Source organism: Vanellus vanellus (assembly GCF_965231255.1).
Source record: "Vanellus vanellus genome assembly, chromosome: 24".
Classification (NCBI taxonomy): Eukaryota; Metazoa; Chordata; class Aves; order Charadriiformes; family Charadriidae; genus Vanellus; species Vanellus vanellus.
The window spans coordinates 7675855-7689849 of record NC_138929.1 but is presented as its reverse complement, the minus strand read 5'-3'; the positions used below and the strand labels follow the sequence as shown (position 1 = coordinate 7689849).

Below are 13995 nucleotides of genomic sequence, written 5' to 3'. Positions count from 1 at the left end.
AAATCGGTCCTTTATATCCTGCTTCCTATCTGGCAGGTGTTTCAGACACCTCAGAACAGCAGAAATGGCCCTGGGCACCTATGGAAGGCCCTACAGTGACAGAGGGAAATCCACCCCTTTATTTGACAAACGCTTCTTTAAAAACAAACAAACAAACAAACAAACAAAATCCTCCAGCTTGTGAGGGTGAGTAAATCAATGCCTGCAAAACCAAATAACATTGGGTTTACATTTCTATAGAAAACTGAAAGAAAGGTAGATAGGTAGGTAGGTCAGGAAATAGATAGATAGACAGGTAGAGAGATAGACAGAGAGAAGCAGGATGTGGAAAAATGAGGCAAGGTTTAGTATATGTATTTAGGTCATTTTCCAGAACCCAATGGAAACTTTCATATTATGGCAGAGAGAATACGTGTGAACAAGTCAGTTGCAGTGGGTTGGTCCCGGAGAGCACCTAAGCACCCACCCAGCCACTCACTCACTGCCACAAGGGCATGATGTTAATGATACGGAATATCCCTTTGGCCAGTTTGGGTCAGCTGTCCTGGTTATGTTCCCACCCAGCTTCTTCCCCACACCCAGCAGTGGGGTAAGTTCGAATCCTGAAGATGGTGGGCTCCACAAAGCAGCCTAACAGGGAGTTTGCTGCCTCCACATATTCATCCAGCTGGACCTCTGCAAGTAGAGAGAAAAAGCAGAAGGGGGACTACAGCTCAGTAAGGGAAGGCAGTGTGTATTGACAGACTGCCCTGCAAGAGCACTGGGAAAGAGGGACATGGGTCAACAGGTGTCAGCTGTGGATTTGGTGGGGAAGGCCCAGAGCATGACTCCTCCCAGCAAAATCTTCTTACCAGCTTGGTCCTGCAGCCACCTACAAGCTTTGGCCTCCAGAAGCTCTGACCAAGATACCTTCCATTTATACTGGTGCAACCAGACTAAGGCCAAAACTGTAGCCCAGGCAGCTGGCTGCACATCCTGTGGGGGAAACCAGAACAGTCAGGGGGAAGAAAGAAAAAGAAAGATCAAACCTAACCCAGTACGTGGAAAAAGTAAGACCTCCACACATACACAGAAGCTCTGTGAGCCTCTGAAATCCTCAAAATTTGAAAGTTCCCAGGTATCTCTGCTGATTCTACCGCACAACCCCCACCCCCCCCTTCCACAAGTGACGAGGCTCTATATCCTGACTGCTTTGATCTCTTCCTTTCAGTTTGGCTCAGACTGGAAACTTAGAGCAGAGGAAGGTTCGGCTCAGGACAGTTCCCTGCGCCTGCCCCTGATCTGCTTACCTCACTGGGCCTTTGTCCCTCAATGTCAGCCTTGCTGAGCCCCAAGGCAAAGGCCAGGGCTGTGGTGAGGGCCCAGGAGCCATTTGCTTTCTGGAGTGCCACCACTACCCTGAGCCCAGAGAAGTCACACAATCTTGTTGACAGTGGTGAAATTGTCCAGTCCCAACTCATGTTAAATGCTGGCGGTTTTTCCATTGCCTGCTTTTCAAGAGGAGGCTCCCCATCTGGAAGACATAAACATTCACACAGGTCATATGAGATAGGCAATGGCTTGTAACCTTAAATTCTGCCTTCACCAGCTATACTTAGCTGTCCATCATCCTCTCTGGCCTTTCACAATTTTTCCCAGTCCTCCACAAACATCCTAAACATTTTCCAGACCTCCCAGAGCATCTGCAGATCTTCCCAGTCCCTCATAGGCATCCTAAAATCTGCCCTATGTGCTCTAGTTCACGCAGCATAATTCTCTCAGAACACCCTTAATTCGTCCATGAGCATCACTAATGTTACTCCTTCCTGATGCTTCCCCCATTATGGTTCATGTTCACCGTTGAGGCCCCACAGGGGTCTATCCTCCACCCTCAAACCCACCAGCCTCAGCATGAGCTCTTCCTTCCCATATTCCAGGACATAACACTTCTTTGGAGCCACAGCAGAACTGGATCACAAGACAGTGAAGATGAGGAGGGTCAAGCACAGCCCATGGGGCATTATAATCCCAGGCACGGCTCAGTTCCAGGGCAGATTTAAGAGCTTTTACAGTGATACACTAGGCCTAAAGGCCTTGGGAAATTCCTTTTATCTTCTACAGTCTTTTGTATGGATAACTTGAGCAGGCCTAAAGGCCTTGAGACTTTCCACCCTTATCTTCTACAGTCTTTCTGTATATAAGCTGTGTCTGAAGCAACACACAGCATGCACGCTAGGAGGAACGATCCTCCGTGCATCCAGCACGTCAATAAAGAATGCCTGCCTTCTAAAACTTTCAAACAAGACTTAGAGGTTTTCTTTGACCGAGTTTTATGGGATCAATGGGCAGAAAAGGAAGCATTCGGGCACAGAGTGGTTGGGGCAGAACTAGGGCTTGTTTACGGCTGGCCTAAAAGTATACAGAGGTTGGAAGGGATCTCTGGAAATCATCTAGTCCAAATCCCTACTTAAAGCAGGTCTCATTAGAACAGCTCTCTCAGGTACCTGCCTAGTCAAGTCTTGAACAGTGCTAAGGATGGAGATTCCACGAGGTTTTGATTACCCTTATGATTTAAAAAAAAAAAATAAAAAAAATTCCTCAAACACATTCAGAATTTCCCTTGTTCCAACTTGTGTCTGTCACCTCTTATTCTAATGCTGTGTGCTTCCAAGAAGAGTCTGCCTGTGGCTTCTTTATGTTTTCCTCCAGTCAGCTGGTTGTAGACAGAAATAAGGTATCCTCTTCTTAAAGGTGAACAAACCCAGTGCTCAGCCTCTCCTCGCATCCCACATGCAGCCCTCCACTAGATTCATTCTAGGATGTCAACACCCTTCTTGTAATGGAAGCAGAGGCTAGACATGATACCCCAGGATGTAGGGTAGCAAAGGATGATGAATAGGGAGGATCACCCGCCTGCAACTAGTGGCTACACTCGTGCTAATACAGCCCAGGATGTGGTTGGCTTGCTTTGTTGCAATGCCACACTGCTGACTTCTGTTCAACTAGTTGTCTGCTATGACCCCAAGATCCTTTTCTGTACAGCTGCTTCCTTGCGTGCATGTGCCCTGGGCCTGTATTGTTGCATAGGGTTATTCCATTCCTGATGCAAGGTTTTGCATTTGTTTTCATTGAATGTCACGCGGTTCCTGTCAGGCCATTTCTCCAGCCCGTCCCTGCCCTCCACTGTCCTGACCACGCAGCTACTGCTCCCAATTTGGTGTTGTTCATAAATTTGCTAGGAGTCCACTCTGTCCATTCATGTCCAGGTCATTAAAGAAGATGTTAAACAGTACTGTTACCATGAGACATCCCTCTGGAATTGCACTGGTTATTGGGCAGCAGCTGGACTCTGAACTGCTGATACCTGCTCTTTGGGCCCAGCAATCTAGGTAATTTTCCACCAGCCTTATTCGTCACTTAACCCAGCCAATATCTCATCAGTCTCATGATAAGGAGACTTTGGGAGACTGTCAAAGGCCCTTCTCTTGTCCACAGTGCCAGTTACCTCATCCAAGAAAGCAGTGAGGTTCGTCGGGCATGATTTACTTCTGAAAAACCCATATGGGATGGTCCTTCTAAGACAATTTGCTTCATACCCGTCCTAGGGACTCAGGGGAGTATGACCATCCTGTAGGTCTCTGAATTCTTCTTCCTCTCCTTGAAGATGGGTAAGACGCCTGATTATTTCCCAGTCATCAGGAACCTCACCCAATTGCCATGATCTTTGGAAGATGATAAAGTCACTGCCTTGCAGTGGCACCAGCCTTGCTGTTTTAGGCCTCTTGGATGCACCCAATCCCATGAACTTTTTTAGATCTAACCAGCCTATATGATTCCTATCTTCTTCTACTGTGGGTACCGCTTCACTCACACAAACTCTGCTGGGAGACTCAGAGATATGGTAGACCTAAGGGAAAACCTTACCAGTTAAAACTGAGCCCAAAATGTTTGGGACTATGACAGCTTTTTTCCACATCCTTTGTCACTGAGTTCCTTGCATCTCAGAGTATTGGGTCCTGGAAGATCAACCAGCTATGTTGGACCCTTTGCCCTCCACAACAGTTTCCCACAGGATCCTGAACAAGGCAAAATCTGTTCTTCTGAAGTCCATGATTTATAATTCTGCTGTTTGTCTTGCTCTTTCCTCTCAGGATCATAAACTCCAGCCTCGTGGTTGCTGTAGCTAAGGCTGCCCTTCTTCATCAAGCACCTGCAACACAAAATAGGCTCCAGTGCATAACAGTAACCTCCTGGGTTTCTTGCACCCAGCTAAATTGCCTTTCAAGTAGATACTGGGGTTTGTTAAAGCTGTCCATGAGTATGAAGATCTGTGACTGTGAGGTGTTGTCCAGCTGCCTAAAGATGGCTTCATGTACCTCCTCTCCTTGATCTGCTGGATCAACATCACCTGTGCTGACCTGTCACCTGTTCCTGTTCCTTTTCAGTAAGCCTTGTTCCTCAGAGAGGGTCCTGCAGCCACGGTAGTAAAAGTCCTGCCTGTGACACCAGTCACTTGTTGACCTGCAGGATGAGTTAATTTCTACCAATCCTTTCACTTTCACTGCAAGGACTGAAGAACACCATGTGGGCTGCCACACCCTTCATCCTCTCCCACAGGGCTCCATAATCGCACATGGTATTCTCCAGGATATCCCTTGTAGTGTCATTGCTGTCCACATGGAAGACCAGCAATGGGTAATAGTCCAAGGGACAGACCAACCTTGGCAGTCTCTGCAGCTTCTTTGGTCCCGGCCTCTGATGAGCATCCTGAAGCATGAGGTAGGGTTGGCAGCTGGGTGTGTCCACCCCCTGCAGGAGACAATTTCCAGTAACCACCACATGCCTTTCCCCTCTGCTGGGGCACTAGGTTTAGGCTCAGCTGGCTCTGGGTGCCTCCCTTGACAGGCTTTGTTTGGCCTCACCAGTGCCCAGGCACTATACCTAGCCTGAAGTTGCAGGTCTGCAGGTTGAGTGGGAGCCTTCCCCCTGCTGTCAGAAGCCACAAGCCACCTTTCTCCATTTTGACTACATCCTCCAGATGTCCCATCCTCCTTGCTTCACATAACTCAGGGGTTTTTCTCTGCAGGCTTTCCATAAAGACCAGGACAATCTCCCCTTCATTCACCTTGGTGTGCAGTCTGCTAACTTCTTCCTCCTAGCTCTTCCAGTTAACAAGTCTGAGCTGTGACCAGAACGTACCTCCCACAGAGGAGGGCACAGCTGCTATGTCTCTGTTAGCTAGCTCTATGTTCTTGCCTACCTGCTATGCAGCAACACCAGCTGAAAAAGTGCTTGACACCTTCTCCCACCATTAGAATTTTCTTGAAAACAGTAAGCAGAGACACCCCTTAATCAGGAAACAGCCAACAGAAACTGACCATTAGAGATGACTGAAGCACAAGTCTACAGAAGTTAACACTCCTTGTCAACAGAAATCACAAGAAGTTCCCAGCAGGTGATCCTTAGTGATCAGATGAGCCCTGGACAAGCAGAAAGCTGGAAGAAAAGGAAGCCTGGAAACCGTTGTGCGAACACTGTGCTAGCTGGCTCTTTTTTGCTGAACTGTATGAGGACAAAACTAAAGCTTCCTGCAGATTTTTTGTGACAAACAGTGTTTGGGTATAGATTTAAAGATAGTTGAAGACAAGGATAAGGTTACTTCAGAGAAGTACTAAGGCATTTGTTTCTTAGTTTCCAGCCCAGAGTTGAGAGGTAGGAGTTTGCTCTCTCTGTCACTCCATCTGTCCCCAGGACAATGACAACCAAGACGTCTGGTGAGAAGCTAAGTGCTGAAAGGAGAGTTCAACCCTAGACCAACACCTTTTGAGACTGCCTGGCTGAGAAGTTTCTCCTTACCTTTACAGGATGCTGAAAGCTGAGTGAGTGCCTCAGTGTCAGGGGCTTTGCAATTGAGTTTCTCAAGGAAGAGCTGGCACTTCTGGACCATCCAAAACTTGGTGGACTTGAACCGCACAGGCCTGAAGCCATGTAACCAGAGCAGCTGGCAGGGAACCAAGTTGCAAGAGGGAGAGAAAAACACGGAGGAGTCTGGAGGCAAAGGATCTGGGGAGAGAAGCAGAGGGATGGGTGTTAGACTCAGGGGTATTAGAGATAGGCAAAGGGTGGTCAGGCCCAGAGGATAGGGGCTGTGGCTGGTGAGGAGGTATCAGAGCAACAAGTCCTGCTTTCCCCTCCCAGTCCTATCCCCACTGTTTCTGGCCTTACCATGGTGCCAGGCATCCCTCTGTTTCATGCGTACTGCCACACTGGATGTGAAGGGGGACTGGACCCCTAGGCTGAGGCTGGACTTAACTGCAATGTGCCAGATGTCCTTCTCTGTCCTGCTTGTCCCCTCCCAGGCCAGTTTCCACAGCAGGTGCATCATGGCCATGCGGTGCACAGGCAGCCTACAGGGGCAGGGAGTTAGTCCTTGGTTCCACCTTGGAGAGGGACATAGGACATGTGGAGTAAAGAGGAGGGGGCAGTGGTGCAATGGTCACCCAGGTCAGGGCAGAAGGGACAAGAGAGGAACACTGGATGCTCAGATTCTCTTCCCACCTCAGGCTACAGCGGGAAGGATGCAAGCAAAGGACACCTGCTGTCCCTCCTCCAGACCTTGCCATGTCACTCTGCCTCATGGGCAAGTTTGTTACCCTCTCACCTGTTGTCTGCTGATGGGGACAGTGAGAACCTGAGGGTGTAATCAAAGGACTGGCTGCCCACATGGTACTGAAGGGTCACAGCTCCCTCACCCACCTCTGGATCCTGGTGACACAAGGGAAAGAGACAGAAATGGTCATCTGCAAGGCACGGGCAGCCTGACTGCCTAGGTTCCCCACTGCTCTACTAAGGTAGTAGATGTCCCTGGTTGGAGCAGCAGCAGTGGTGTCTCTGGGGGAAAGAAGGGTGTTCACAGAGCCCTGATCACAGTCTCTCTCAGGTCTAGTGGAGGTGAAGGACTGAGTGCTGGGAAGTTGAAATAGGGAGTGGGTCCTTTACCTTCCAGAAAACCCTGCCCCGGTGCATATGGTCCCGGGATCACTCTCACCTCTGCTTGCCCATGGATCTGGGCATAGACGGAGCTCTGATGTCCCTGGAAGATTGTCTCAGGAGCTTTTCTGATCACTGACACCTCCAGGCCAGGGGGAAGTTCCCAGTGTAGTGAGATCCCACTTGCCAGAGGCTGCAAAGCCCGCTGTAGGCATCTCACTGCCTGGTAAGAGGAAACAGAGACCACAGACTGCTTGGGTTCCCTCCCGTTTCTAGAAGGCAGGGAAGTTGCAGGGGGTCTCTGGGTTCGAGTGGATGGTGGTATCTGGATTGCCTTGCACATCTAGGAGAGCCATGGGAGGTACTGAATAGACTAGAAGGGTACCTGGGTCATTACCTCAGATGTCATGTCCATCCTAGAGTGGATGCACACACATTCACCTTTGGTCTCCAGGGCCATGGCCTGGGAAAGGTTGAAGCTGTCACAACTGTTAGTGGGAAAACAGAAACACCTGTACAGGAAAACAGTGGGAGGTTAGTGATGGGACAAAGGTGGGAGGCAAGAAGGACAAGAGTGGTACAAAGGACAAAGTCTGGAGAGGTAAGATTGCTTCTAATCATAGAAATTAAACCAACTCAGAGTTTTCCTATTCACTCTGGGGTAAAAGACGTTGCCTGCTGGACTGGGAGATCATGATAATGGATTTTGGGCCCAAAGAGAACATTAAGGTATTGCAGGGTGAGGAGGAAGAGGAAAAGTGCTGAGAAGAGCAGGGAAAGATTAGGTCAGGAGACTTGCTAGATGAAAAGTATAGGCAGTCTTTGTGAGGTAAGGGAAGTGTCTGTGGGGGTTGTTGCTGAAGTTCCATCGAGGTAAAGAGAAGATCTGTGGCAGACTAGGGTCTGGGAGAATGTTTGAAGGAATCTGACAGTCAAGGGGAGAGGAAGGTTGTGAATTAGCACATTATGGGACAGGAACAGGGCTTCCTCATTACCGGTGGTGGTCCCGATAACGGTAGACCTCAGCCATGACAGCTTCCTCTTCACTGGAGATCTTCCTTTGGATGAAGATGAAAAGCTGAGGGAGACAGGAGGGGAAACAAAGATTTCCAGGGCTGGGCACCCCATAGAGGAAAGATGCCCTTCTAAAATGCAAGAAGCCTTCCCAGTTTGCTCCCTTACTCTCTTGCACCCACTGGCCTGGAAACAGGAACAGAGATTGTATGTCTCCTTTCGTTAACACCAGGTCACCTCTTGGCTCAAAGGGGCACCCCACAAGGAAGATCCACCTTCCCCAAGTGCAGGAAAATTCCCTCCCATGCTGCCCATCCCAAAGGCCGTGCCCCTTTCTGCCATGAGGACCACCCTCCACATGCCAACTCCTGGTGCAAACAGCAGTAGACTGGCTCACCCTACAGTCTACCTTTACCCCATTGTTCACACTCATTTCCCTCCCCATAACCATTTGGCCCCTGATACCTGGCGAGGGTGCCCATGAAGGAGAGGAGTGCTGTAGATAGACCTTAGCAGGCCCAACAGGTCACAGCCCCCCAGATCAGGGCAGATGGAGGAGATGCGCCCCAGTGCATTGTCCATGCTTTCCTGCGTGTATTCCACACTCTGCCTGTGGAAGGGCACGCAGAGTGTCAGGGGGGAGACAACTTGGCTCACGGCTACCCCCACAAGACCACTCCCTAGAAAAGCCCCTACCTCACTGCCAGTGCTACAGAAACACCCTGAAAAGAGGACTTACCCTTTCGCTGCTCCCAGCAGATCCTGCCCCATAACTGCCTTTGAGCAAGAGCTTGTCCCATAGTTGCACTTAGAAAAGTCAAACTCTACTTACCCCTTGGCCCAGCCCCATCATCACCCCCAACTCACAGATAGAAGGCTTTGAACGTGGCCCCAAAACTGTAGATGTTGAAGTAACAGCCCAGGGGCAAACTCTTGAGGAGGAAGAGCAGTGTGTTCTGGAGACAGATGGAGGGATGGGCAGAGCTCAGATGGGGAAACCAGGCAGAACATCTGCCTACATGAAGCAGCTGGCCTCTATCCCCAGCAGCTGGGCATGATCAGTGTGGAAAATCCCCCCTGAAGATGTCCTCCGGTGGTACCTGTGCATCCTTGAAGAGGCTGCAGTCCATGAGAAAGAGAAATTCCCCAGGATGGCCTGGATTGGGCTCCACCTCAGGAATGCTGGGCATTAGTGTCACCATCACCACAGGGTCTCCCAGTAGAGAGCCTGGAGTGTGTCAAGAGAAACAAGGAAGACTTTTAAGTTGGAGCTCGCTTCCCTGTCTCTTTGCTTTTGTCCTCCACATAGCCCTCAGCTCTGACCTATGGCCTGAAAAGCTCCACAGATCCCCCCAGTCTCCCCTGGCACCCTCTCCCTAATGCCCACTTCCACCCTCCTCACTCACCAGGTGGGGCTTTGGGATCTCTCCTCTCCACCACAGCACTGAGAGTGTGAGACCCTCTGTAATACACCAGCAAGTTCAGATTGTCCTGCATCCAGGGTGGCGATTTCAAGGATACCTGAGGACAAGTAGGGTGTGGGAAGGAGACAGAACCCAATAAAAGGATTGAGGAGTCCTAAGGAGCACCAGCAGGCTGCGGACCCTTCCCGCCTCTTCCCCTTTGGGACTCTAGCATCTGGCAAGGCCATACCTCAGCAGATGTTTGATCTGGAGTCGTGTATTGCAGAGGGGTGTAGCTGCTGTTAATGGCTATATGGGATACACCATGCGCTGACTTCAGACAGATGCTGAAGTGTAGTTTTTCACACATCTCCTCCTTAGAATAAATCCAGCCTGCAGTGAGAAAGAGGTGTGAGAAGGTGAAAGAAGAGACCCTAGGGCAGTAGACAGCTACGGTGGGGCACTGTCTGTTGTTGGTAGGGGGGAAATGTGGCATCTGAGACATCCCTCAGTGTGGTGCTTGGTGGAGGGGGGGATGGTGGTGGTGAATCTGTAGACCACACTGTGGTTTGCACAGGGATCTGTGGGGATCTCTTGCTGTGGGATATATGGGGAGACCTGTGGTGTTCCTGACTGTGAGGTGCAAGGCGGAATGTTCAGACTCTCTCACTGAGATACATGTGCAGATATAGAGGTTCCCCCCAGGAGGGATGCTGGGGAGCGATGTGTTTCTCCCTGGGGGATGCACCCGGGGGATCACTCACTAATGTCTCTTCTGTGGGGGAACAGCTCGCGTGGCCAGCAAAACAGGGCAGCTCCATCAGACTGCATTGGCAGCTCCTGGACATAGCACAGGCTGATGGCCACTTCACTGTTAGGAGGCAGGGTCCCCAAGAAACAAGCAAACACAGGACCCCGAAGATCCCACTGGTTCTGCAGGTATCTTAAATTCTCCATGCCTGAAGTGGCTTTGCACAGCTGCTGGGCCTGTCACAGAGGGAGAAAAACGTGTCACTGAGGTTTCCACAGGGTTCCCCTCTCTCACCTCCATACTTCATCCCAATCTGCTGAGCCCTCCCACCACAGTATCAGTACCTCCTCCTTCTCCCAGAGCATTGCTTCAATGCGAGTGTCCCCCATGGTAGCGTAGAAGGTATGTACAACAGTATTAGAGTCCACAGGAAATACGAACATCGTCTCCTTAGAGACTTGCTGCTTATTGCGGAAAAACAGTTCAGACACCACATCGGCCACAAAGTCCTGGATGGTTACATTTACTGTCACAGTTTCCAGCTCCACTTCAAGATAGGAAGAGAAGAACCATATTCCCCTCTGGAAGAAGCCTGAGGAAGACACGACAGCTGTCAGACTCCCCGGTTGCACGTGGGAAACTTTAAATTTGAGGTGTCTGCTTGTAGTAGGAAACAGTTGTGTGTCCAAACCTGTCACAAAAATGACAGTTGCAGAAGCTGACAAATAGCAGTGAAAGGTCCTTGAGGCTATCAACATGTTTCCCTTAGACCACAGTTCCCCACCTTTCTAAGCTCCTTTCTGTCCAACACACAGGACAAGCTGTGCCCTCAGATTGCCTAAATGTGCCATGCTTCATCTTTGCTCAGGCCTACCATGGCATTGAGAGGAGTCTGCCTGTCCCCCAGCACACAGCATGAGACAGTCCCACAACAGAGCTTCATGCAATCAGCAGGAGGTGCCCTGCAGCTTCTCAAACCTTCAGACCATATCTCTGAGATAGAAGCAGGCACCATCACCTGCCTTGAGACTAATGCTCCGAACAGATGAGCTTGATTTTCAGCATAAGCAGATACACTACTCATTTTGGACTCCTGGAAAGGAATGGGTGACCATACCAAGGGCACTTAGCATGTCATCAAAGGCAGAGTCACAGGAAGTTGCCTCATCTCCTTTTCATTGTCAGCAGTGGAGATGTTTCTTGCTGACCTCCCTTTCTCGCCTGTCATACCTGGAGCATATGGTTTATTTGAGGCCGACAATGTGTAGGTCTGAATTTGAGGATCTCTCTTCCTGCTATGACACCAGCCCATGGAAAGGCAACCTTCTCCATACCTTGGCCCTCAGTTTGAGATGAAGAACATCTTGTATTGTGGCAAGGTTTGGCATCAGTGGTGCACCAAACCTGATGGTAAAATGCGTCGTAGTGTCTTAGTCAAGAATGGCATAACACTGCAGTAGGAATATAGTGACACTTAGCCAAAGGAAGGTATAAGACCTTCACAGGGATTATAATGTCTTGGAAGAGGATGGTATAGTTCACCTGGAAGGGATAATGCAATTCACCAGTCAAGCAACGTACCTAGGTATCACAACACAATTCAGTAGGGAATGGTTTAGCACCACAGTAGAGGTGATGCAATATCATAGCACTGAGGAGTGTTGCTCCCCATCCCACAGTAGTAGACATCGCTTCTGCATCATCCTCCCACTTTGTGATGGTATCCCTGAAAAGCCTTCAGTGCTATGGGTGAGATGAATCACACTTATAAAAACATCTTTTTCTATGCCAACCAGAAAAGTTGAAGACTGACTACAGGCCATGCCCCTGTGTTCCCAGAACATGGTGAGATGTGCCTCCCTGTCAGCGAGCCAAGAAATTAGTTCCTTCCCACATTGCTCTCTCAGCTAAAAACTTCCCCACGGCTCACAGATACCACCTTTATGGCCTCAACTCACCTCTACACATATACTCTTTGCACAGGATGCCGCTTTTCCTCATCTTGACTCTTTGGATGAAGACAGCTTCTGTGTGGAAAGGAGCATAAAGTGAGCTATGAGGACCTCGTGGGAAAAAAGTCAACACCTCTGTCTTCCCTTACTCCAAGACATGGAGCTCCCCTGCACATACATGGGCCAAGATGACTCTTAGCTTCCTCACATCCCACCTCAGAATCCTTTTTGCCCCTCTCTCACCAGCCTGGTAGCAGATGACTAGGAGACAGGCCCGGGATGGGAATTGCAGGTGTCAAAAACGCCTGTTGGTTCAATGCGCAGGTACTGCTTAATTCAGACTAGAGTAGATGTCATCTCCAGACTAGAGTACAGGGAAGGTGGGAGGAATGATGGGTCAAAGCCTGAGACACAAGGCACAGTATGAATTTGGGCCTGAGTGATAACTGCACCCGCAAGACACGAATACCAATGTTGACAGAGATGATAGAAATGGGCAGAGTGGCAGAAAGACAGAGTAGGAGAAGCACGGTCTGGAAGGATGGGTGGAGGAATGCATGGATATGTATGAGGAAAGTGGCATAGTTGGATAGTTGGAAAGGGCTGTATTTAGTGGCAGTAGGAGTGAATAGCAGAAAAAAGTGAACGTATGGGGAAGCAGGAAGGGGAATGGATGAATGAATTTGTAGTTGGGATACATGGATGCACATCCAGAGAGGTGCAGGAAGGAGGAACTGATGAGCACATGCAGTGTGTGCAATGTGAGGGAGAAGATGATAAAAAGTGCCTGGTTTGTGATTAATCTGTCAATTAGGCACCTAAGGAAAGGTATCTAAAACCACACGTCTGCGTACAGGTCAGTGGTCAGTGGTCTGAACTCTTCCAATACTGAATAGAGCTTTAACTCTGTTGTCAAAACATTGGACAGAAGGGCCATTTGCAGCAAGGAGCCCTAGCACGAGTGAGTGTTTCTTGCAAAGGTGAGGAAATCCTGTCTAGCCGTCTCCCATAGGTGCTGTGCCATACATACAGCACACGTCTACCTTGGAAATGACAGGACATCTAAAATGATATTAGACACTCATGTTTCAACATGAGCCTGCTTTGCTTTGGTCTTTACTGCTAAGGCTGGCCCTCAGGAACTCCAGACCCTGGAGGTAGGAGAGGGAACCTGGAATAAGGAAGACTCTCCCTTGATTGAGGAGGATCTGGTTAGAGATCATTTAGGCAAACCTGGCACTCACAAATCCATGGGCCCTGATGGGATGCACTCAGGAGTGCTGAGGGAGCTGGTGAATGTTATTGTGAAGCCACTCCCCATCATCTTTGTGAGATTGTGGGGAACAGGAGAGGAGCCTGAGGACTGGAGGAAAGTTAATGTCATGCCAGTCTTCAAAGAGGGCAAGAAGGGAGGACCCTGGAAACTGTAGGCCGGTCAGCCTTACCTCCATCCCTGGAAAGGTGATGGAACAGCTCATCCTGGATGTCATCTCCAAGCATGTAGAAGAAAAGAAGGTTCCCAGGAGTGGTCAACATGGATTCACCAAGGGAAAATCATGTTTGACCAGTCTGATAGCCTTCTGTGATAGAACGACCAGTAGGGTGGTTGAGGGGAGAGCAGTGGACGTTGTCTACCTTAACTTTAGCAAGGATTTTGACACAGTATCCTATAACATCCTCATAGGTAAGCTTAGGAAGTGTGGCTTAGGTGAGTGGGCAGTGAGGTGGTTTGAGAACTGGCTGAATGGCAGAGCTCAGAAGGTTGGGAGTTGTGCGGTTCAGAGTCAAGTTGGAAGCCTCTCAGTTGGTGTTCCACACCACAAAATGGTGAGGGGACCTCTGGAGATCATCTAGTCCAACCCCTCTATTATTCAACATATTCATCAGTGACCTGGATAAAGGGACA

General features: G+C 49.5%; 1 protein-coding gene across 1 annotated transcript; it reads right to left on the bottom strand.

Moving 5' to 3' along the window:
* Window positions 1-535: 535 nt before the first annotated feature.
* LOC309681237 (von Willebrand factor A domain-containing protein 5A-like) lies at window positions 536-12138 on the bottom strand (the record flags this gene model as incomplete). The annotated part of the gene is made up of 17 exons (XM_082495071.1): window positions 536-675; window positions 852-966; window positions 1290-1513; window positions 5836-6042; window positions 6205-6386; window positions 6641-6744; window positions 7028-7192; window positions 7367-7481; window positions 7965-8047; window positions 8449-8593; window positions 8851-8939; window positions 9084-9211; window positions 9390-9504; window positions 9637-9779; window positions 10151-10373; window positions 10482-10729; window positions 12096-12138. The coding sequence occupies 17 exons, from the start codon at window positions 12136-12138 to the stop codon at window positions 536-538; spliced, it is 2469 nt and encodes an 822-aa protein (XP_082351197.1).
* Between the last annotated feature and the right edge of the window lie 1857 nt (window positions 12139-13995).